Source organism: Gobio gobio, assembly GCF_949357685.1.
Source record: "Gobio gobio genome assembly, chromosome: 9".
Classification (NCBI taxonomy): domain Eukaryota; kingdom Metazoa; phylum Chordata; class Actinopteri; order Cypriniformes; family Gobionidae; genus Gobio; species Gobio gobio.
In genome coordinates this window covers 42,520,913-42,547,236 of record NC_137115.1, presented here as the reverse complement: position 1 = coordinate 42,547,236, position 26,324 = coordinate 42,520,913, and the positions used below count along the sequence as shown (strand labels likewise).

Genomic DNA, 26,324 nt, shown 5'->3' with positions numbered 1-26,324 from the left:
GTCTGGGATTTTAGCGCAACATAAAAAAACAGTAAGTAAATTTAAATAAATAAATAAAATATTAATCTTTTTTAGGTTTGCCTTAAAGGGTTAGTTCACCCAAAAATGAAAATTCTGTCATTAAGACTTACCCTCATGTCGTTCGACACCCGTAAGACCTCCGTTCATCTTCAGAACATAAATGAAGATATTTTAGTTGAAATCTGATGGCTCTGAAAGGCCTCCATTGGCACAATGCACGGTTCACTCTCAAGACCCTTAAAAGGTACTAAAGACGACGTTACAAAGTCCATCTCACTACAGTGGTTCTACAATAACTTTATGGAGTGACGAGAATAGTTTTTGTGCGCAAAAAAACCCTAAATAACGACTTATATAGTGATGACGATTTCAAAACACGGCATCATGAAGCTTCGAAGCGTTATGAATCAGTGAGTCGAATCATGACTCGTGAATCATGAATCGTGTCAAACCGCCAAACTGCTGAAATTTGGCGATCCAAACTGCTGAATCGACTCACTGATTCATAACGCTTCGAAGCTTCATTAGGCCGTGTTTTGAAATCGTCATCACTATATAAGTCGTTATTTAGTGTTTTTTTGCGCACAAAAACTATTCTCGTCACTCCATAAAGTTATTGTAGAACCACTGTAGTGAGATGGACTTTGTAACGACGTCTTTAGTACCTTTTAAGGGTCTTGAGAGTGAACCGTGCATTGTGCCAATGGAGGCCTTTCAGCGCCATCAGATTTCAACTAAAATATCTTAATTTGTGTTCCGAAGATGAACGGAGGTCTTACGGGTGTCGAACGACATGAGGGTAAGTAATTAATGACAGGATTTTCATTTTTGGGTGAACTAACCCTTTAAGTGGATAGTTCACCAAAATAATGACAATTCTGTCATCATTTACTAAAGCTCATGTCATTCCAAACCTGTATAAGTTTCTTTCTTCTGCAGAACACATAATATAATATTTTGAAGAATCGCTTTCTCCATACAATGAAGGTCAATGGGGTCCAAAACAACAATGGACACCAGTGAGTTTCATTTTTTTATTTTTATTATTATCTTCTGTGTTCAATTTTTTTTTAATGTCATACAGGTTTGTAACAACATGAGTAAATAATGACAGAATTTTCCATTTTGGATGAACTATTACTTTAAGATTTATAACTATGTTGTCTAAAATTGAAAATCTGAATTTAAACCTGGAAATAAACAAAGTTACAGGACTGTAAAAAATCTAAATAATAGTACGGACATATATAAATTAATGAATAACATGAACAAGTTTTGGCCTTAAAGTAGTAGTTCACCCAAAAAAAAAAAAAAGTTCACCCTCATGTTGTTCCAAACCTGAATGACTTTCTACATTGTGTGGAACAAAAAGGAAGACATTTTGAAGAAAGTTTTAACTCATTTTGTCAATACAATAAAAGTCAATGGGGTCTAAAAGAACATTGGTCTTTACTGATTTCATTGCATGGACAAAAAAATATTGTCGTCATACAGTTTTGGAGCAGCATGAGGGAGTAAATAATGACAGAATCTTCCTTTCTGGGTGAAATATTCCTTTAAGATAAAGTCTTCTCATCTGTTATGCTATGTTAATGAGCGAGGCAAACAGAGTGAAGTATCCACAGTTCCCAAATCCTCCAGATCACAGCTGCGCTCAGTGTGCATGCGCACGCGTGTGCGTCGAGCGTTGAGAGTGTCGAGCAGCAAGAGTCATCTCACCGACAGCGCTTAGACTCATACGTCACTGTCACAGCCACGACAGTTCCAGTCCCGAGCTGGCAACCCACACGCGAGACAACAACACACACCACGCAGCGCAGAGCTGTAGCGCCACAGCACAACCCTGCTCAACTGTCATATCTGACTGGGGCATGTGCTGTACACACCCCCTCCTTCTTCTGTTGTCTTCACATTTTCATTTCAGCTCGCTTTCTCTCATGTTGCTTCTCAACATATCCTTCGCTCTGTCTGTGCGTTAAAGGAACAGGCTACCATGAGAGACGGATATGAGAAAACGCTTTATAGTGATCCCAGTGGACACATCTCTCTTTTTTTCCTCGCTCTTCCTTACCCCCTCCCTCTCTCCCTTTCTCTCTCCCTCTCATGCCAGTCCCCAAATTATTTAATTTAGCGCAGACACCATATCTCCCTATGTGCCATCCCGCTGAAGTTCTCTCTCCCTCCACGTCCTCCTCCCTTCTTTCCTCCACTTTATAGATTGTTCCAAGCAGGGGTATTTCGTGACAGAATCAGGAGTGTGGGTGGGTTCACTGGAAAATTTGCAAAAAGGCATTTACTTCATTTTTATCTCAACATAAACACGCACGTGCACGCTCGCAGCCGAAACCGATGTCCCACGTTGTAATAAATGAATGCGAATGTGTTGATTTACTCTGAAGATTAGTGCCGCCCCATGGTGAGTGTTTTTGATTTGAATTCGCCAGGCCTGAGCTTTGTTTGAATCTCCGTCGCAGCAAGGGCAAAGCAACAAAACAAATGCAAACAGGTAAACAACTTAAACATGTCCTCTTCGATTCTAGTTTACTCCAACGTCCACCAGCCACCCACTGCCTGGAGAATTTCAATCAAAAACAGCGCGGCAATGTAAGTTCGTAACACCATGACACACTTCTTACATGATCCTGTTTGGTATGCCAACTTCCTACATACCTAGATAACTGAATGCATTAGCGAGCAGTTTTTATTAGTTCATTATTAACTCTCGGCTACATTTGTTATTTGTCATGTTCTCAAATCACGGCACTAAAGCCATTGGAGAGATCCGAGGCCTGGGACTCTTCATGTCTGAAGGCTCAGCTCGTGGCTGCAGACACACGGATGTCGTGGTCTTCGAGAGGGAGCTGTTCTAAACACAGGGCTCATAGCTTTAGCTGGAGACACTATACTGCAGTCCCCTGACAACCCCTCAACCAGACAGCCAATCAGCAGCAGGTAAGGTGGATTTGAGGAGCTGTAGGCATGTGTGTGTGTGTTGGGGTTAGGGCTCTGAAGAGAGCCCCCCAGATCCCCATTCTAATAACGTACACTGCCACTCCAGACGCAAGGGCAGCTGGGACACGCACACACACACTGGCACTAATAAAATTGAGCATCACAATAGAAACCTATATCAATATCTACAGCACACAAAACCAGAGTCAAAGCACACCAGACAAAATCTCCTATTTTAATTATATGAAACATACTGGAAAAGATTCTATGAATGTTTTTGAAGGTTCTACACTTGTTAACTGTCTGATTTCCTTAATGTGGGTTAGCCTATATTGTAAAAATGTGCCCGTTTGATCATATGCAATACAAATTTTAGTTTAAGCCAGATTTTACGTTTTCTGAAGAAAATGTCAGTGGTTCTAGCCCTTTGAATTTGCGTGTTTTAAACACAATGCTATGCTGTTGCTAAGGTGCCTTGTAGTGTTGGGTCCGAGTCCACTTTTGTCGAGTTCGAGTCAAGACCAAGTCTTAAACAATCAAGTCCGAATACGAAAGGGGCCGAGTCGGACTCAAGTCCGAGTTCTTATCGGCCGAGTCCGCCCGAGTCCAGAAAGTAATTAAATTGAAAAAAGATTAGAAATTACTATTGTACATTTTTACCTTCTATTAATATTTTAACCTTTCAACCCATTAAACCAATGGCTATATAAAATTGAACAAAAATACCACTATTACATCTTGCCATTGCCATTTAACATTTTTATTTTTAACCTCAACTAATCTCCAATCAAAAATGGTTTCAACGAATAGAATGGACATACTGTAGATATATATGTAGAACTTTTATTATTACAAGTGCATGAAAACACAAATTAACCTGTTTTATTCTATTTCAATTATTTAATGCCTCTGGTATCACCAAATGCTAATGTTTAGGGGTGGGCGATACTAAAATCTTATTTCACGATAAGGATATGTTTTCTCAAGTAGGATTATTCAAGTAAGAATAAATACTATAGAAATTGAATGAAACAATTAAATGTAGAATAAAACAAACTTCACTGTATTACATGTACAGTGATTCTTATTAAATTTACTTAAGTTAGTCAGCAGTAGAGTGAGTGAGTGAGTGAGTGAGTGATTTTCTCTTTGTCTTTTGTTGTTTGATTAACATTACGGCAGCAGGTTCATTGGACTGCTATATTGATGATTAACTGTTTACATTTACTTATAGACATAACCGACTGTGTTTACATGAATACTCCGTCAGACTTGCATTTGGACATGATGTACGTGAATTTATTTGACAGTCCAAGAGTAAAACATTAGATAATTCGTTACTGATGATGCACGATGAGGCGGCCTCATTTCTGTCTGCCGCTTTAAGTGTATGCACACAAAAATTCGATTTATATTTATCGTCTTATCGCCCAGCCCTAAGTTATTTGGAATTAAGTTGGTATTAAAAGTTATAATAAGCAACTTACATTTCTCTAGGTTTTCACGACTTTCGGTGCCAGACACATCAGTAAGAGTTGATTTACAAAATTTGCAATCCGCAAAAAAGAGTGCTTCTTTTTTACCGGATTTCTGGCAAATAAATTCTTTATGATTTTCATAATCAAAAAAAAATATTGCTGAATTTGAAGACATTGTCCTAGCCACGCATTGCAATCCAGTGTGTGATGTGTGTTTTGTCTGAATATTTTCAGAGTACAAAATGTCCAAGTCCGTGTCAAGTCCGAGTACTAATTCACCCGAGTGCGTGATAAGTCCGAGTTCAATCAAAATTGGACTCGAGTGCGAGTCCCAAGTTCGAGTAACCCAACTCTAGCCTTTAGTGTCGTTTTTAGCATATTGCTTTGCATGTTGCTTTTTATTTTGTCTATATTTTACTGTACCAAAGTTAAAACTTTGGGGTTGGTATTTTTGAAAGAAGACTCTTATCTTTACTAAAGGCTTTGTTTATTTGATCAGTAAAATACAGTAAAACTGAAATATTTTGAAATATTATATTATTTTCTATTTTAATACATTTTAAAATGTAATTTATTCTTGTGATGGCAAAGCTGAATTTTCAGCAGCCATCACTCCAGTCTTCAGTGTCACATGATCTTTTAGAAATCATTTAAAAATGCTAATTTGGTGCTTAAGAAACATTACTTATTATTATCAATATTTAATTTTTTTGTGTGTAAAAACTGATACATTTTTTTTCAGGACTCTTTGATAAATAGAAAACAGATTTTATTTGAAATGGGTGTTTTTTGATAAAGTAAAAGTCTTTACTGCAACTTTCGATCAATTTAATGAATCCTTGTTGAATAAAAAACAAAAAAGTTTTGACCCTAAAATTGAACAGTAGTGTATACATAACTTTAAATTACTTGGGGTTTGGGATATGAACGAACATTTAACCCTAAATATGACCAGTAATAGTAGAGATTGAGAAACTGTCTACCTCATCTCCAATAAGTGCAATACAGAATATGAATTGTAGTTCGAAATCATATAAGCTCTTCCTCCACCTCTGTGAAAAATGGAAAGAGTGTGAGAAAGCGAGTGCGTGTGTGCGCTCCGACAAAGGAGCCTCCTTACATCACTCCACTCAGTGCTGTATGAGAACTTGCAGCCCTCAAATATTCAACACTTTTGCAATGTCAAGGGGGGTGTGGGGGGGGAGACAAGTAGGCATCAACAAACAAACAAGTGCAAAGACCCCCCCTCCTTCCCTCATTCATACACACACACAAACTCTCACTCACCCATCCATCCATCCAAACTGCTGAGTACAGTTAAATATTAACCAGCGCTAAAGGAAATACCATACACACACACACACACATGCCAGCGGGAAAGGGATCCAGGACATGGGGGGAATGCGGCGCCCCCTGGAGGGCTCAATCACAACCGGTAGTGTGTAAAAATGAGGCGCGCTGTCAGAGAGTGACAGCAGTGCCTATGGAAGGGCCGAAGGGTGGGCGGTTGGGAGTTCACCTGGGGAAACAAAATAACAACTGAAAGAAAATCTACACACACACACACACACTTGCTCACACAAAAAGTCTCTGAAGTTTCTAACAAAGGAGTGGAGGATCCAGCAGAGTAGGTCTAGCTGCGCTGATCGGGGCGAAGCATCACTTATTTACCAGCTTACATCTGCACTATTTATGGGGCACCAGGGAGAGGCAGAAAGGAAAGAGGGAGACGGAGAGAGAGGGGTGGGTGGGGGCAACACAGAGGGGCTAAAATATGCATGGGGGCTGGCTCTTCTGGGAGCTAGAAAAAAGAAAATGGGAAAGGGAGAAAGAATGAGAGACATAAAAAGGCGAATGAGAGAGAAAGAGAGAGTTGGAAACAGTTTGAGGAAGGGAGGGAGTTGGTGGGAGTGCGCACGAGAGAAAGAATTAGAGACAAGATAAAGGATGGAAGCAAAGTTTGCCATAAGGGAGAGGGGGATGATACAGTAACGTGTCTTGTGAAGGCTCATGGGAAGGCGAGGATTAACTCAGAGTGGGACCGCACTGGGAGGGCATGCTGGGTAGGGCACACAGGCCATGCCCGTCCATCCATTCAGTCTTGTTAACAACGTACACACACACGTTCAAGTCTCATTTCACCTGGGCAGGAGTGAGGTAAAACCTGGACATCGGAACGGAGTTGTCCATGCGGCTGACTGCTATATTCCTCACCACTGTCACCGTTCAGGTGGGCATGGAGTGGATGTGGGGGGGCGGAGCGGATGGGAGTGATGGGGCACGCCCGCTGAGCCATGGGCTGGTGCGAGTATCTCGGTTGGCCGGCCTCAGGGTGAGGCAGACAGTGACCGACAGGGTCCAGCGCTCCCCCTGCTGCTAAATGGACTGACCGGCCATATGCCCAGTGCCGCCGGCCTTATATCACTGTCATGCCACGGCCGGAGGCTCGCGTGGAGGGGTGGGGTGTTTGAGCCATGCAGGAGATTTAGGTCACACCCCCCAAGCCCCTAAAATATTAAGTCATGGACCTGAGTAAGCTATTAACCTCACTCCCTGCTAGACCCACCCACCAACACACACAGGCGGGCACTGGAGGGGGCTGCAGGAACGGTGGCCCATAGCTCACAAAGATGAATGTAACTTGGGCTAGGGCAGGATGCAGCTGACCCCAGCGGCCCGTGGCAGCCACTGTGGGCTGAGTTATTCACAGTCCCCCCCCTACTCAATCTGTCTGCCCCATAATCAGCACAGAGAGAGAGACAGAGAGAGAAACAATCGCCTCCATATACTGCCACTGACCTAGCAACAGTATATTAACATTATTGTTACGTTTTCAGCAGACACATTTTATATTTCATGTTTGGCCTTTACGTTCGCCACTTAAAGAGAGAAACGGGAGTGGAAATGTCAGGTTTGGGTTAGTACATACAGTACATGCAATTAGGGATGTAACAAGCATGGGGTGGGGCCCAGTGCGAGTTAAATCAGGAGCTCCTTTTCTGTCCATTTTAGTTGGGGCATGTCTGCCAACTGCAAGGCTCCAACTCCAACACTAAAGGTGCAGTCACATTATTGCAAAAAAAGGTCAGTTTGTCTATTGTCTACATGGCAATTTTCTGTGAAAAACTAAGAATCTGCGTGAGGAAATGTTTCATCCTTGTGTGAAATTCCAGATTGCATGGATTCCAATTAAACTGACTAGATTTTACCTGTGAAATTGTCCAGAGCAACGGTAAATATGACCACACTTCAATGCAAATAAGAGTGATTATAAAGCCACAATTACAATTATGTATCTTAAACCAGATTACATTTGATCCACTCCAAAACTCAATACTCCAATCCAAGAATATCTCCAAAAATGGTCATAAAAAACCTTCAACAATACTGAATAGAGTGCTGATACTATCAGAGTGTAAGGTTGCACCACTAAAGACAAGTCCCTAAAGGGGAATTAACCGGTTTGCAGTAACTTTTTTAACCAGCACATTTAGTTCTGTGTGTGTGTGTGTTTGTGTGAGATTTAAATTCTGCCTGGCCCTTAGGCTTGGCTGAGATGTCTGCATTTGTGTTGGTGCTAAAATTGATACTATTTTTCACCTCACAGCTCTGTGATATCTCCAGCTAAACTTGAGTCAGCAGATGTGTCTCACTGCTCTGCCATGTCTGCTTCCTCTGGGAATCATTACCACGAGCCAGGAACATCCAGAGGTGCTTAAACCAACCACAGCCACTAGAATGTCTATATTTCTATACAAAAAACGTCTTTTTGTTGGGCAATGAAGACACAAAACTCCTGACCAACAAAGAATCAGACTGCATTGTGGTACCAAACAATATCAATAAAAGGCTGTTCATTTTTAAAAGCATCAAAAAATGAACAATTTCTCAAAGTGTGTTAACATCAACAGCGATTGGCAGTGACAAACTGACCAGAAGTCAATCATTAATAAGAAGTGATTTGAGACTACGTGAGCAATCGCGACTGTTGGCGATGAAACAAAGTCAAGGATTAAATCGTTGTCAGTGTGAACGCACAAAGGAACGGGACGTTGGGTACCACAGTGCCATACCTGAAAATAAAAAAAATTATAGCAAAAAGTGTACAGTGTCTGGCAGCACCTTGTAAACGTGTGTGGCAGTGCTTACTCGCTAAAGACTATATGTGTGTGTGAGTGTGTCAGTTTCAGAGTGAAGGGGTTCAGGGCCTCCCTCAGGGAACTCAGATAAAGGATTCAGTAAAAGAGAGAGGAAGACTATACCTATCACAGTAGAAGAGACAGAAAGAGAAACAGATACAGAACAAAGACAAAAAGGAAAAGAATGAAAAAGGGAAGGAGAGAAAGAAAACATCAGAGACTCATCCGGAGAGGAATAATGTCAAATGGACAAAGTGTGTTATTGTTACAGTAGCCAAACGGCTTTTGATGAGCTGTCAGACATCAGATTGTGCTGTGAACTTGAGCGTGAACCTGTAGGGCATACAGTTGTCTGTACAGTATCTCTAACTGCTCAAGGCCATCTGAACTGCGATTAGTCTACATTCCTTCATATATAGTGCTTAGTGGTGCAGTGGTTCTCAACTGGTTTTGTTTGATTTTACACTGAATGTGATCCAACACAGTACAAAAAACTGAATACCTTTAAAATAAAAAGGATAAATGCATTAAAATACTTAGTTGCAATTTATTTATTGACAGACTGTTTTTGTATATGCATTGTAAATGTGAGCAAGAGTGGGCCCGGGACAGCATTCCCAGTTGTCCGCCCTGACGATGTGTGTGTGTGAGTGTGTGTGTGTGTGTGTGTGTGTGTGTGAATGTGAGTTCCAGCAGTCACAGCAGGTGGTGTGATTGATTTGCAGAGTAATGGGTCTAATCGTTACTGGCTTGAGGATGCACCTTGTTTTCCCCTTTAATTCCCTTATTAGCTGTGATCTGTGTCACATCTGTGTCTATCAGGGCTAACTGAGATCGACTACAGAATACTATATTCCAAACATCACCAAGCAGATACACATTTTGCTACTACAAGGAGAGTCATTGCACATATGAAATATATAATATGATTAGAAAACATTAAAGCATCAGAAGTTCTGACATGGCTTTCTGTAATACTTAATTCTGACTAGTCAATCACGGCACAAAAGATATCCTACATAGCTGTTTCTAGATTACATTTTTGTGCCAAATGCAAGTAAAAATTAGCTAAAGAGTTGAAGAGTTAATTGTGATTAAGTGTATTAGGAACGGTTTCAATGCATGTTTTACATCGAATTGTAAGAGCAATATTTTAATACTTGCTGATAGTGAAGTGACGTGCGCATTAAAGGTCCCATGGCATGAAATTTTCATTTTATGAGGTATTTCAACAATAATATGAGTTCCCCTAGCCTGAATATTGTCCCCAAGTGGATAGAAATGTTGATCGGTGTAAACCCGAGTTCTGGCTGTCTTTCTCTGCCTTTGAGAAAATGACATGCCAGACGAGCCAATCCTGAAGTCTCCTGGTTTGACGTCCAAGCAGGAACGGTCACCTCCCTTTCCTCCGCCCAGAGAATCTGGCACGCCCATGCAAACGCTTGAGAGATCATGGGTTGTGAACGAGTGAATGCTGACAGTTTCTCAGTGTTTGGATGTACAAATGAAAACAGAAGTCTTTTTTCAGTTCCTTCTGATCTGTGATCAGTGATTTCTTATGTGTAGCTAATTATTTATTATTCGTGCACACACTGCGGCTTCTCTCTCTCCCGACAGAACGGTGTTTTCGTGTTTTCTATCTTGTGAGTCAGTGTTTTTGTACGTCCTCGTCGCGTCTATCTGTTCTTAAATGTGCATACAGTCTTTTCTGTTTAACATCAGCAGTCACATCTTTAGAGATAAACTTCACACACGCCGAAGCTCGGCCTTCAACATCCCCGACCCCAGTACTGCATCTGGCCCAAAGCGGAGGCACCAAACGTGGCGTGAGATTAAGCAGAAGGGGGGTAAGCGTGAGGGTATCCGGCTAGGCTAGCCAGCTTTCCCCACAATAAACTGGATTACATTCGATTACTGCTGTTGTGTCTTTGTTTGCGCTGTGTAACGTTACTCAATGCGCGTCACTGACGCTTTTCATATGATTGGAACATATCTAGAAATAATGCTTTAATCAAACTTACTAACTCGTTCATCTCGCTGTAATGGTACATTACATGTGTTACAAAGTTGGTAGAATAATGATGAAGAAGGACTCGGCGTGACTGGGACTCGTGTTTATTCAGAACTCTCAGATACAAACACAATAAACTCGCGCTGACTGACAGCGCTCTCACAACTCAGTAGTTACTATAAATAACTTTGTTAGCAATCGCTCCGTCTCCATGATGTCCGGTTCGCAAACGAATCATTCTTTTGAATCGGTTCTTTTTAGTGAACCGAACCAGTTCACCAAATCGGACTGAATCGTTCTAAACGGTTCGCATCTCGAGTCAGCGCTGATCCATAATTTACTAAAGTTACTAACTTTCTGAGATGAGTGACAGCCCCTCCAACTAGAAATAAACTAATAACCTGAAGTATATTCTAGTAACTACAACAGTTCACCCTGAACTGAGACATGCTGAGAGAACTGATGAGAAGTGAACTCAGGTCCATCCGTCTCTCTGGCAGCAGCTCGTGCGTCGTAGACCTCGTTAAACCACGCCCCCTCCGCTCATTTCAAATGCAAAGATGTCAGCCAATCACAACAGTGGGCGTTTTTACTGAAGTCTCACAGCAGACACTCCTCTTGAAACAGGGCAGTCAGCCACAGGGCAAACAGCAGTATAGACAAAATGCCTTTTATTTCTAAATTATGACATTTTATGATGTAAAAATCATACTAACAATATAAGTACACCTCAGGAAACATTATAAAATAATAGAAAAATGCCATGCCATGGGACCTTTAAGGAAAACATCTGTTGCAGTTTGCTCTTTATTTAGCCACCATTTTTACCCAGAAGAAAATTAAGCATTTGAAGATTTAGGAAAAACAACATTTTTGTTTATCCAGGGCCCCAAAGTGAATGCAAAAAAAGGGGGAATAAATGTGGCAAAAATGAATTTGACTCATATTCCAGAAAGCCATGCTTTTGTTGAACTGCCATGTGGTTCTGCATTACTCACCTGGAGCTCAGTTTGGAAGAAGAACTTCTGCGGACACTGGGAGCAGTCGTATATCTTGTCCTCCTGTCCGTGGACGGCAAAGATGTGCTGCTGCAGCTTATTGGCCTGAACAAACACTGGGAGGAAAGGACAGAAGGGAAACAGCAGTCAAACGATTGGCTGAAATGTGTTACCCAAGAGTGTTTGGCGAATTGGCTGTGAAAATAGCTGATTCGATTAAGAACTAATCCTGAGTGAGAAATTAAAAAAAAAAAAAAAATCCATGACTACCAACTTTCACGCTTTGGGTAGGAGAGGGAGAATAAAAATAATGAATTTTTTGGATTTGAGACAATGTGTCGACACTGAGGAAAGTGGAAGGGGGAGGGGGGCGTTCTCAAATGAAAAGCTCTCAAACTCTCTTTATCGGAGAGCAGGGGATGACAGCCGGAGATGGAGGGAGAGACAGAGACAGACTAAAGTATCCCCACCAGACCTTGTGATATTTATCAATAAATCATTCCTCTATCCTCGGGTTTTTAAATTCCGTTCGTGTATTTTTTTTTTTTTTTGTTTCAGTAAACTTAAGTTTGCTGTGTGTGGAGACTATGAATTATTGAGCGTCCCTGGAGGAGAAGGCATCCGCTTACTTATTCATGAGCCACACAGGAATAGTGTTAAAGTTTAAAAGAGGACTGCGTACCTGTAAGGGAGGAAAGGGGGAAGAGAACGTGGTGTAGCCAAAGAACTTGGTAAAGGTGAAAGAAAGACGGAGAACTAATCCGCAAGGAGGAAGAGAGAGAGCGGGACAAAGGGATGGACAAGGCGAAAAAACAAATGATTTGATCAGAGGGGTGGAGAGAAGGATGAATAGAGGAGTGAATGTGAGTGTACAGTGAATACGGATGAAGATGGAACTGGAAGAGGAGAAATAAAGAATGGGTGAAGGAAGAAAAAGATGAATTGAATAAAAAACAAGTGCAAAATTATCTGGAGATCGGCATGTTGCAGTGCTGGGGACAATTTGGCCTCCAACACTGGTCTTTGATGTTGACAAGCTCAAGTAATGATTTCTGATTCCCAAAGGTTAGCTGACAAACAGTCCAAAGTGACTTTCAAACTTAGTGCTAGGAGAAGCGCACACACACTGGGCCTGTTTAACTAAATGCACACGTACGCGGAGGGTCCTACCCTGGAGAGTGAGAGCGGATTACACTGCCTTTCTATAAACCTGCCCTTTATTCTCTGACCTCTCCTCTCCTGAACACACACATACACACACACACTCACCAATGGATCTTCTTACCTCAAAGACATTCAGCATGACAACTGGCCTAAAGAAAAAGCTAGTAGTTCATATGAGATCCTTCACAGCATACAAAACGGCCTTCATGATTAGATGAAGCCAGTTATCTGCAGGCTCTTGTTTGTCTATTCTACTGCAGTGCCTTCTGGTCCAGTGAAAGTGGGACGTCTGACAGGGGCTCGATCTGCCCAGGGGTCATGAGTCCCACCAGGCATCACAGCGGGGAGATCAGCTCTCATTAGCTTTAGCATCAGCTCAGCAGGATGCCTGCACCAACCGCAGCCTCCTGTCTTGGCCACGTTGAACTTTATTAACCATTGTTTGCTTCTGCATAAGAGTGTGTCATAATATCTCTCTTCTATCTCAAGTCTAGAGAAACTGATCTTGATTTATATAATGTAGTATGCATATACAGTGTATATTTTGATCTTATATGAATTCCAGAAGCCATAAGTTGATCCGTGTTCTCAAAGCAAAGTCCATGCCTGGTCTTTCCTCTCTCTCTCACCGGGATGAACAATGAATTTAATAGTTAATTCAGTTCAATTAGCAGGACAAGGAGGAGAAATGGAGCAGAGGAATGGAGGGGGGAGAGAGAGGGGTGAGTGGTGGAGATGAGGATGAGATGGATAGATGGGGAGAAAAAGAGAGAGAAGAGATGAGAAAAATAAAAGAAATGAGACGAGACGAGAAGAGAAGAGATAAAAGAGAAAAAAAGGAAATGGATAAGACCAAAAAAAGAGATGACAAAACAAGTGAAAAGAAGAGAACGAAAAAGACAAAGTAAAGGAATAAGACAAGAAAATTAGAAAAGAAAACATTTTTTTTAAATGAAATGAAGAGATGAAAAAAAGGAAATGGAACAAGAAGAGACAAAAGTATTAGATGAGATAAAAACAGACAATAAGAGAAAGGTTAAAAAAAATGAAAAATGAAATGAGACAAGAAGACAAAAAAGAAGACAAAAAAGAAGACAAAAAAGTTTTTAAAAATGAAATGAGACAAGAGAAAAAAGAAGACAAAAATGTTTTTAAAAATGAAACAAGACAAGAAGAGTGGAAATGAGATGGAGCAAGATGCAAAGAAACTAAAAGAAAGAATAAGACAAAAAAGACATTAAGAGAAGAGATTAAATGGGATGGAAAAACTAGACGAGAAGGGGTGAGACGAGATGAGAAAAGAGAAGCAGCAAGACAAGATGAAAAGAAAAAGGAAAGATAAGACAAGAAGAGAAGACAAAAAAAGTAAAGCGTGCTTTTGCATGTGATCCTACATGTAAGGGAATGTGCTTATTTGAGTGCAGTTGGCCACATGCATGACTATGTGACCGTAGACACTGAGTGCAGTTACCCTGTCATCACTGGCAGTGTGTATCCCCCCACTCTTTGACTGCCCGTGACCCTACGACCTCGACCCCACCACCCCCCCGGGTCGGACCCCTCACCTGTAAAGCAGACGGGACACTTGAAGGTGCCTCCCATGCCCTCGAAGCTGTGCTCGATCAGGTGACACAGGAGCTTGGCCGGAGAGTCAAACATCTGGTTACACAGCTTGCACTCATGATTGATGCCTTCCTCTGCAACACAAGAGCACGATACAACAGGTTACACACACCAGCGGGGTCAGACGGAGAGAATGAGAGACAGAGAGACACAGACACACGCTGCCAAAAGACAAGGTACAACATTTTTACACATTAACCGTCTGCGAGGGCATCTCGTAAGTGAACAGTCGAAGTCTTTTCAAGATCTCTCGAGCGAATGGGGTCATTTTTCTGTTTCTTTCTGTCCTTGCACATCATTTGTGGTCCCAGGCTTATAATCTTCAGCTCTGGACAGTATGACCACCCGTCCCATCCCTCCTCCCCCTCCTCTGCCCAGTGCCGTCTCTTTCCCGGCCGGTAATTGCCTGCTGCCCCCCCAGTGCTGCAGGCTCTGTGCCCTCCCTCTGCCCGCTGCTCTATTTTAAGCTTGCCTGAGTGACATCAGTGCCGCCCCCTGCTGGTGTGGGACAGATGAAAGGTGGGCGTTGTGTCCTGGCTGGACGCCTCTGCTCTCGTCTTATCACCCACCCGCCACACAGGCCTGAGCCCGGCCCGCCTGCCTGTGCTCCATCAGACACCCGCTGCCAGACTCCCACCCTGATCCCCCGAGCCCCTAACTGAGCCCTGGGGTATGGTAGGCGCCACCACTGAGCCATCTCCCAGACCTAGGTCTTCTCAAAGCGTCCAGCACCCCGCCGGCCCGAGCAGACAGGCCCAAAGAGTCCTGCTGCTGAGCTACAGGGTGCACGGAGGGTTAATAAAGTCTTCAATCATATATCCCCACCATCACCCTGACCTCCACCTCCCACCCTCCCTTCTAAAAGCCACCTCTGCCGATTCCAATCTCTGCTCCGTCTCAAAGGCCCACACAAGGGTGCTCTAATCCCCGTTTGAAAGGAGCGGGAGGAGAGGCGGAGGGGGCAGTGAGAGTGGGGAGGGGGAGGGATTGGCAAGGGCACCGCTTTGGTCTGTCCTCCCCCACTGCCTCCTAAAAGACATTGCATTCGGGAGGGGGGGAAGAATTCCATTCGGGGAGAATGAAAGCAGCGGCGGACAGAGGTTACGACTGAGTTTAATATGTCAAATGCCTTTTGGAGGAAAATCTGCTCTAGTTAGGGGGGCACGGTTTAAACGAGACCAGATCATCTCGAGATGCAAGATGAGATCCGTTCTCCAGATGCAAACCAAATGAACAAGGATAAGGATGAGAAGGATGCAACACCAAGTGAAAAATGTATTCCTTTTTGGGAGAATGAAAGCGGCAGTGGAAAGATGTTAAACCCAGTGGAAAGACTGGGTTTAGTGTGTCAAATGCCTTTTGGAGGAAAATCTGAACTACAGTAGTTAAGGGTATGTTTAGTACTAGACAAAATTCAGTTCACGGCTGTGAGTAAACCATATACATCTATCTAACCTTAGTGAGCATTTTTTTGTCTTATGATTTTACTTGGATCTTGTCTTGTGCAAACATTTTCGAGACTAGTTTAGATTTTTCTATAAAAGGCATTGGACATGTTAAAGCTAGTCACACTGCAATATCCGTAATAAAACTTAATCAGATTTTAATAAGTGGTTTTCCAGTTGAAAACTTTAGAAATTCTTAAAACAAAATACATTTACTTGAGAAGCAACACATAATATATTAAGAATGGAAGTGTATTTTGTCTAATTTCACAGGCAGATTTTTCCATTTTTTAAGAATTAAAACAAGAGAAAAAAATACAGTTATATTCCAAATACAATCTATGCATACAAGTGTATTTTTGTTTTCTAGTATAAATACTAGCTAATTTTTATTAATCGTGACTAGCTTTAGTATGTCAAATGCCTCTTGAAGAAGAATCACCACTGGTTTTGGGGAAACGTTCAGAAGATCCAGTGCATGGATGCTGATGAACTGAATGAATCCTTTTATAAGAAAGATCTACACTACGAAAAGAGACAACATCTGTTCCGTGAATTAGAACGGATCAAACGATATGTACATGCACAGAAACAAGAGGGAAGCGAGACCAAAGTGAAAAATTGGGAAAAATGAGAGAAGGAGAGTTAGAGGAAGAGAATTCTGCTAAAGAAAGCAGAAAGCAAAGGGATAATTGGGCTGTCCAACACAAAGTAATGGTAGCCAAGGGGCCTGTGAGCATGTGCGTTTCCGCATGCGTGTGTGTGCAGTAAAAATAAGCCTCTCTCTGAGAGAACTGCAGTTGATCAGTAAGTACAGAACATGCTCCATCATCTATTTTTCCAGTCTGCGCAAAAACACTAAGCTCTCCACTTCATTGTCTGTGTGTGTGTGTGTGTGTGTTTGTGTGTCTATATGAGAGAGTGATGGGGCTACGTTGGGATTACCGTTGCTTGTTACTGCAAACCAGACTAGTGCTGTCAGGGAGAGCATTTGATCAGTGAGGCTGACACAAAGGTCTCAGAGAGGGGGACTGCAGTGTGCTAGGGGAGCCATCACACCACTAAAGAGGAGAAGACAGACGTGTAGAGTGCAGCAGAGGGCCTAGGAAGTGCATGACAACAACACGCTCTTTCATAACTGAAACTAACTGGGGGTTAAAAAAAGAACAAAAGGACTTTACAAGCACTGCGACACATAGTGAAAGGCAAACCGAAGAGATTTCAGAATTCCTTCCCTTCATCTCGGAAAGCATTGATGCTTGGCATCTTGTTTATATATATATATATATATATATATATATATATATATACACACATACGTACGTACATACATACATACGTACATACATACATACGTACATACACACACACACACACACACACACACACACACACACACACACACACACACACACACACACACACACACACACACACACACACACACACACACACACACACACACACACACACACACACACACACACACACACACACACACACACACACATATACTACAGTGTCATTTGCATGTCGCTACGCAAAAAGATTGAATTGAAAGCAACCGATTTCTCCCCTTTATATGTGGCTTTGTATCCGATTTACGATAAAGGTTAAACAATTTGATTGCCATTCACCCTTTCTCCTCAAAGAATTTCACCCCATATTCATTGCTTATTAGAGACTGTGCTAAGTAAAACAGGAAGGGAGGGAGGAACAGGAGCGAAATAGAGATATAAGAGCAACTAGAGGCAGGGATGTGCGTCTGAGAGAATATTTAACCGGTACTGAGAGGGAAAGAACAGGAGGAAAAAAGAAAACTGGCCACCTCTAAAGGTATGCAGCATCTTAATTGAGAAACGGCATGAAGCCGCCACACATTCGCAGAATCACTGATGAGGGCTTTCCAGGACATCAATAGAGGGAGGGAGGGGAGAGGGAGTGCGAGAGAGAAACGGCAAGAGGATCGAATCAAGAAAACAGCGATCGTGCAAACAGATAGGTGGAAAGCAAATGAGTAAAGGACGTATTCATGTGATATTCCAGGTTGTTATTCCACCGACTGAGCAGGCCGACTCTCCTTGCCGCTGTGCCTCTGCAGTGGCTGCTGCTGCAAAGCTTGGCCAATGTGCTTCCAGCTAATTGACCAGGGGGAGCCAGGTGGCGCCCTGGCCTGCGCCGCTCCTCTGGGACGGGCCCATCTATATGAGAGTGCCTCCCTCCTTCTATCTTGCTCTCTCTCTCCACCCATCACCCCCTGTAGCGTGCACTGGCACACAAATGAGCTGTGTAGATGGGAGCTGCACATCCCATGTGGCTCAGCACCTCTCGCCTGGCCCTGAGGCCCGCGGCCCCGGCCCCCGGATTGATGGCCTGAGCGGTAGAGAGGCAGAGCGGGAGAGCTGTGGGAGACGAGGGGAAGGAGGGGAGCGAGCTGGGGCGAAAGGGGGTGGAGGTAGCGGGCTTCTCTAGGGGGTGAGCTCAAGGTGTGTTGCCATGGCAACTCAGAGAGGGAGAGCAGGGAGAAGCGGCGGCGTGCTGAGCTTGACCCGTGCTGTTGGGGGTGGCAATGTGGGCCAAAACCGAGTGCACACACACACACACTCCTACTGCAGGGCTAGGGGGGTCTCGAGAGCGCTCGCTTCCCACTCGTTCCTTTCTTTCTTTCTTACGCACAAACACCGAATGCTGCATTGCTGAAACAATCCCAGGAGCCATCTTTCTACTTTCACACCATACACGCACACATTGACTCACTCCGCAACGTCTCCTTTACACAACTTTCATTCATGCCCGAAAAGTTAAACCCAGCCCTCGTTGACTCGACAAAATATACATGCAGTCCGATGGCGATGCTGAGAGAAAAGTGGGGGACACGACTAACTCATCCGTGTTCTTTCCTGGCTGTCGGTCTGATTCACACGTTTCCTATTATCTGCAGCAAATATTTCCGGAATGCTCTCTCTCTCTCACTCTCTCTCTCTCTTTATCTGGCTGCCAAACGAGATGGAGTCTCCGGCTCCAGATATTTTTGGCAAACGTGGACGGCATATGGAGTTGACCAGCTTGGAATCTCCTATCAGATTACATAACAGTAGGACGCTGGATCCCTCTACCCTGTAGAAACCGACCTTCATGCAAACAAGCAAACAAACAAAATCTCCATCCAAAGCGCACACCACCTCTTTGCTCGCCTACTTCGTCAGTCGTCGTGGTGAACGTCTAAACTCATGGTGCGTCTTTGCTTATTCGGCGCTGTCTACCTGCTGGTGTGGTTGTCCTGGTGACTCAGGCTGGTGTATGGATGAGTGTGGTACATTTCTACCAACTGTGGCTATTGACTCAGAGCTCAAGTAAGCCATTGAGAACCATAGTCGTCTATAATGTGTTGACACTGAAATTCAAATTTAAACCTGGTGCTGTGTATACAGACTAAAAAAAACATACTGACATACAAATTTGCTAAATATATAGGCGAGTGTACTAATACACTGCAAATTGTATCTAATTGACAGTTCGCAAAGACCCGCCCCCTTTAGTTACTGTATGTCCGACAAGCCACGCTCTCACACTACACATCATGTTCTCAGACAGGACAGAGCAGGTTACTTTTAATATGAAACAAAATCTCAACTCTAAAATTTCGTAATTTTTTTAAAAGAAATGTAAGCAATAAATACTGTTTTGTGGCTCTTTAATGTGTGGTGACAGGTCGCTGTAGCATCTCAGTTAAAGCTGCTTGTGAACTGATAAATCTCTTCCTTCTAGTTAATTTATAGTCAAATAAACATGAATGAACTTCAGAAGGAATGTTGTTTCAACCGCGGAAAGATGTCAGTACACACCGCTTTTCAAGTCCACTGACGTTAATCTACGAACTCTCTTGACTGCTTTGTCGGACAAAAATGGCGGATTCGGCGGATTATGATTGGTCAGATCGGCTGTCAATCAAACTCCTGGCGAAGGGTGAATTGACATGCATTCTTGCGTTTCTGTAGCAGTAACAAACCTCAGTACTCAAAGAGGTGGCAATATTACTATCAACAATATCTGTGCTTTAAACGGTATGCTTTTATTCATGTCAAAAGTTTGATTAACTTCAACTTGCTGCTAATCAACATTCTGTTCAATTGTTGCTTCAACAGGGGTTTGAACCATTCGGAATTAAACTGGAATTGATTTTAATATAAGAAAGCAAAGAGGATTCAGAATTGCTTCATTCAAATTTGAATGTAAGGACGTAGAATTAAAATAAATAAATTAAAAAATTCAAATAACTATAGATAGATAGATAGATAGATAGATAGATAGATAGATAGATAGATAGATAGATAGATAGATAGATAGATAGATAGATAGATAGATAGATAGATAGATAGATAGATAGAACGATAGATAGAACGATAGATAGAACGATAGAACGATAGAACGATAGAACGATAGAACGATAGATAGATAGATAGATAGATAGATAGATAGATAGATAGATAGATAGATAGATAGATAGATAGATAGATAGATAGATAGATAGATAGATAGATGTGTTTCAGGCTCAAGGATTAAACTTAATGGGAGGTCTTGTCAATATCACACTCTTCATTATGACTGCTGCTTCAGGTCTCTGAACAGCACAGAATGAAATTAGCTATCCAAAGTCCTATTATGCCTTGTTACTAGCAGGGTGCTATCATCCAGAGAACTTCATTACCCATAATGCACTACAGGAGCAGCTGCACAAGTCTCGCACTCTGTTTAGCTTATAAGCCAATGAAATGCCCCCTATAAAAAAAACCAACCAGATTCTCTTCTAATCAAAGTGCTCTGTTCTTAACAAGTGCTACCCTCCTAATTTCTACTCCACCAATCAGGATGTATCAGCAGGTCTAACCCCTGTGAGGCAGGCTGGTCTGGCTGCAGTGTTGATGGCCACCCAGTGCTCCCACTGAGGCACCGCTCTCTCATTTCCAGCACACACAGATAAAAAGACAGCACACTGTGCTGCAGATAGAGTCTGCAATCAAAACAGAGCTCAAATGATAGATAAAACATGCATGTTTACTACATACATCGCAGCGCTCTGACCATGCAATGCCTGCAAAATAGTGCATGACTGTGTTTTTTTTTTACCAAGGCTTTTATGGTTTAAACACTCAAACTGAATTAACTGAATTATGAAAAATAATGTGCGACTCTGTTGTCAGGGCAAATGATATGCGTGCCCATGCATACACACACATGCACGCAAACAGTAACCCACCCACATCATCTTGTACATACAAACCACCCTCGACCTCACAGTCATACACACTTGAGGACCTGATTGTTAGCGTGTAATATATGCACAGCTATTTGTGTTTTGAATGTTAATTGAATGCTGGAAAGTGCCGGTGGGGGAATAGTTCTAATCAGCATACCAATAAACCCTTCACATGATAAAGTCTTTATAAGAAGCACTTACTCCCATGGCCTCCATATACCTTAACAGTCACTGTACACCTCCTCCTCCCTCCCTCACCCATTTTTTCCCCTATCATCTGCCCTTCCTCGAACCTTCCTAGACAGCATGAACGCAAAACAGCTATATTACAACCAAATACGACGTGTGAACATATGCTTAAGTGATTAAATAGTTGTAAATCTACACCATAAAAATGAGGAAAGAGGCATGTACGGCGTTAAAGCAAATGCGCACGTTGCCATGGCAATGCAAAAGCATTAATAATAAGAATTATTACGCGTATAATAAACTCCCCATAACAGCCAGGTGACTTGGCCAGGGCCTTGTTAAAAGCAAAAGAGAAGAAGCAACACGTAGAATACATAAATCCATATTTCAAGGTCAAAGTGGGCCGTAACTCCTTTGCCAATTTCAAACTTTTATTGGAAGTGGACACACGCATGAGCTCGCCCGCGCTCGCACAGCCCCAGATTGCTAATTGCAGTATAGAGGGTAATTATGGCTCTGGTGAGTGGTCAGCAGAGTATGAGCTGGCCAGTGCTGTTGGCTGGACCTGGTCTTTGTGGGGTCTTATTGAATTTGAGGCCTGGTGCAGTGAATTTGGAGTTGGCTGAGCTGTTAGTCGGCTGCACACACACACTGTCTGTCTCTCTCTAATACTGCAATCTGCCACATGACTTTCCGAAGACATGACAGGTTGCTTTTGAACTGACAGAGGACGCAGCTGCCTTTACTATTACAAACACACAATGGTCACATTCAGCAAAGTATGCACAACAGTCCTTTATGGCTCTTGTAAACAGTAAGCATTTATGCTCTGTGTGCGCATATGCGAATATACTGTATATATGTGTGTATGCATGTGTGCATTTAATCCACAACGCTGGGTGTGCCAGGGGCTTTTTATCAACGCAAGAGCTCCCAAATTCAGCCCAAAAGCAATATCCATGAACCATTCCACCACAATTGCTCATTGTTGATTTGGTCCCTTGGGATACGGCGAATTTCTGGGACTTCATTTCTGTCCTCCCCCCTCTCATTCAACCCATTGAACCCACAACCATATCAGCTGTATGGAAAAACAAATCGGCAAAAAATACCTCTATCACATGGACATTCAAACCACATCCCATACCAGTGCGCCAGTGCCTACTCGTTTCCACGTTCCCTTAGCTTTCATCCCTCTCCTGTTTTTTTTTGTTCTTCTTTTCTTCCTGTATTAGGACACGTATAAGTCTTTGGTTGGCTAGTTGTGAATTATCTGCTCACTAAGGAAGGGGGGAAAATTCTGAGCAAATATGAGGAAGCAGCAGGATGCTAATAATGCACCTCCAGCTGTTCAAGTTAACCTGCAAATGTGTCCATCTGTACCTCCAGAGGAAGAGGGAGACCGAGAGAGAGAGAGAGAGAGAGAGAGAAAGAAAGATGAAATGCTAGAGAGGATAGAGAGGGAGGGAGTTATACAAATGAAAAGAGATTGAAAGGATAAATGCGCTCACATGAAAAAAAAAACAATGATGGAGGTGGAAATAAAATGGTGGATATTCTGAAATAACTGAGAAAAAGGGGCAGAGTTAGACTGACGGGGAGAGAGAGAGAGAGGGAGGGGGGTCCTGGCAGTAAGCCGGCTCTATGTGGATGATTGTGAGCAGTCGGAGTGACCTTGCTGCGTCTGGACCGTTCCCGCCCCCTGCCCTGCGTCCGACTGTGCCCTGCCTTTGGACCCTCACCCAGGGCCAAAACACACACTGCTATCCTGCTGAGGCCTCTAGGGAACACAGGAACCGTGAACATATCATATTAACTAACTCACATACACACACACACTTAATATCACACTAAATAAAGCTCGCACATATACACAAATCACACATTTAATGAAGACACTACATCATTTGTAGGTCATGTGTATGAACCTCTGCCAAAAACTCCCATGGATGCCCCCCTCCTCTCCCTTCCATCACAATCTTTCCTCTCGCTGTTCTCAGTTGGTTTGCTATAGACTCTTCCTCTGTAAATACTGTCATATCAAAGATCTTCAGTGGCTGTTTTATGTCGATGTTTACAAACTGATCTGAGACACATCATCAGCACTGATGATCAGAGAGTCGGGACTGTTAGGGGAGTTCATTGAAAAGAGAAGAGCTGCGAATCTGTGGGGGAGAGATGGGAACGCTTGAGCGCAGCGACAAAGGGGAAGAATGGAGGACGGTGATAGAGAAGTGCAAAAAAATCAGGTTATCAGAGCTGGTAAGAGTGTGATAAGTGCATTTAAGGGACTGGATTAGTCACATCCGCTCGATGAGTGCTTCACCTACAAGGTTGAGTCTTTTTTGTAAGAATTTTTTAATTAAAGGTGAACTGAGTCATTTCTGCACCACTAGCGACACCAGCGAAATTGCCAAAATAAGAGTTTCCAAACAGGTTTTGCGAAACAGTCCTGTCACCCCCTCTCCGCTGTTCGTCCATCTGGCATTTAACATTTCTAACTTTCTTTTTGAGCTTTGTAAACTATTCTTATAAGTTGAAAATTATTTACATTAATTTCTTAAAATTTCAATTAATTTGATTCAATTTTCATTTTTCATTTAAATTCCTCACCTTCCAATTACTATAGCAATTCTGCATCCTGCTTGCTACCTCAAATTTAATTCAAAATAAGGGACAGAATTCTCAAAAGTGACATTTTTCTCAACTTTTGCGTTCCTGTCTCAGACGGTTATGTTCCTCCTCTAAGATGCACAATTATCTTAGAAATCAATGTCACTTAATTTTCTGATGTAGGGTAAACTTTGGTCCTGTCCAAAACACCATTGTGGCTCAAATAAAACAGAATGTAAACAGAAAGCGGCCCCACTTTATATTAGGTGGCCTTAACTACCATGTACTTACATCAAAAAATAAGTACAATGTACTTACTGTGTTTATATTGTATTGCAAAACACCTTTGCTGATATTGAGGTGGGATATGGGTAGGGTTAGGGACAGGTGTGGTGGTATGGGTAAGTTTAAGGGCAGGGTTAGGTGTAAGGGAAGGGTCAACAGTGTAATTACAAATGTAACTACAGAAATTAATTACAGATGCAATTACATACAGGTATATTTAAAAATGTAAGTACAATGTAAAGACATGTATGTACACAATAAGTGCATTGTATCAAATGATTAGTTAAAATGTTAGTACATAGTAGTTAAGGCCACCTAATATAAAGTGGGTCCCAGAAAGCAATTGTAATACATACTTTGTGATGTCAGCCTACAAATGGTTTACTTAGTTGTCAATACTTATTAAACTGGAATACAAGAAAGTATTTTAAAGGGATAGTTCACCCAAAAATGAAAATTAGCCCATGATTTACTCACCCTCAAGTCATCCTAGGTGTATATGATATTCTTCTTTCAGACGAATAAAATCGGAGTTATATTAAAAAAGTCCTGGCTAATCCAAGCTTTATAATAGCAGTAATTGTTGCTCTGTTTATATAGCTCTGTTAAATAATGTGCTCCATACGGCTGTGGGGGGTTAATAAAGGCCTTCTGAAGCGTTGCGTTTGTGTAAGAAAATTTCCATATTTAAAACTTTATATAGTACATTTCCGGTCGATCGCCTTACGTGGAAAAAGTGCTGAATGTGCCTTTTGCCGTTCAAAATGCTTAGTCTGACGAGCGTAACTGGTAGCGTAAGCATTTTGTAAACACTTTTACCATAAATTGAATACGGAAGGCGATCGGCCGAAACTTTACTTTGTAAAGTTTTAAACAGGCCAATGGATATTTTTCTTACACAAACGTATCGATCCGCTTCAGAAGGCCTTTATTAAAGGTCCCCTTCTTCGCGATTCCATTGTTCAAACTTTAGTTAGTGTGTAATGTTGCTGTTAGAGCATAATAATACCTGTAAAATTATAAAGCTCAAAGTTCAATGCCAAGCGAGATATTTTATTTAACAGAAGTTCCCTTTCAAAGCCTACAGCGAACGGCTGGCTTGGACTACATCCTGGTACTTCCTTCTTTAATTACGTCAGTAGAGCAGTAGAACAGACTAACCTCCGCCCACAAAGAAACGCGAAAAAGGGGGCGCGGTCTTGTTGCTGTCCCACGTGGAGATGCGGACGGTCGCGTGGAGAAAAGGAACTGTTGCGTTGAGTGTGTTTATCGCCATGTCATCGAGACGCTGTTATTTTCATCCAGGAGTCAAATCACCTTTGTTTGGCTTTCCCAGGGACGCTGTAGAGATTATTGAACGCATACATCTCTCCGTTAAGAGGCGTGACCTTTCCAACGTGCGCTAAGCTGCTGTCAAATTACAACACAGGAACCGCTTTCACGTGCGCTAAGCTGTGGTCGAATCACAGCACAGGAACCGCTTGCACAATCAGAACTCGTTACGTGTTTCTGAAGGAGGGACTTCATAGAACAAGGAAATCACCAGCCGTTTTTAGGACAGTGGAAACAGCGGTATACATATAAGTAAATAGTGTGAAAAATACTGTGTTTTTTTACACGCGAAACATGAACACATGTTATATTGCACACTGTAAACACAATCAAAGCTTCAAAAAAACACAAAGAACGGGACCTTTAACCTTTATTGTGGAGCAAGTTATTTGACGGACAGATGCATTTTTATGGACTTCAAAAACAGAGCAACAATTTCTGCTATTATATAGCTTAGCCAGGACTTGTTTAATATAGCTCAGATTGTATTTGTCTGAAAGAAGAATGTCATATGCACCTAGGATGACTTGAGGGTGAGTGAATCATGAACAAATGTTCATTTTTTGGGTGAACTATCCCTTTAACATCGGAAAAAATGATACATGCTCACCACCTTGTTCATTGCCGTGTTTCCTCAAATCATGCGCAAGAGCTGCGTTTGCATCTCAAATGACTGTTCTGTCCCCTGTGCAGGGCACTGCCTTTGATGTGACTTAATGGAAAGGTTTCTTTCTGCAGATTAGGGAATAGGGAACGACTGAGCAGTTTGAAAGAAGGCCCATCTTCCCTCAGGACTGCAACATGCTCTATGCCTGCA

General features: G+C 42.3%; 1 protein-coding gene across 2 annotated transcripts in view; it reads right to left on the bottom strand.

The window, feature by feature from the left end:
* znf423 (zinc finger protein 423) overlaps nt 1-26,324 on the bottom strand; it is a 173,205-nt gene that overhangs the window by 14,019 nt on the left and 132,862 nt on the right. For both annotated transcript variants that reach the window (XM_079825590.1, XM_079825589.1), the window contains exons 6-7: nt 14,329-14,460; nt 11,600-11,715 (exon numbers count right to left, since the gene is read on the bottom strand). In XM_079825590.1, the coding sequence (XP_079681716.1) occupies nt 11,600-11,715; nt 14,329-14,460 (248 nt within the window). The remainder of the gene's footprint in view (nt 1-11,599; nt 11,716-14,328; nt 14,461-26,324) is intronic.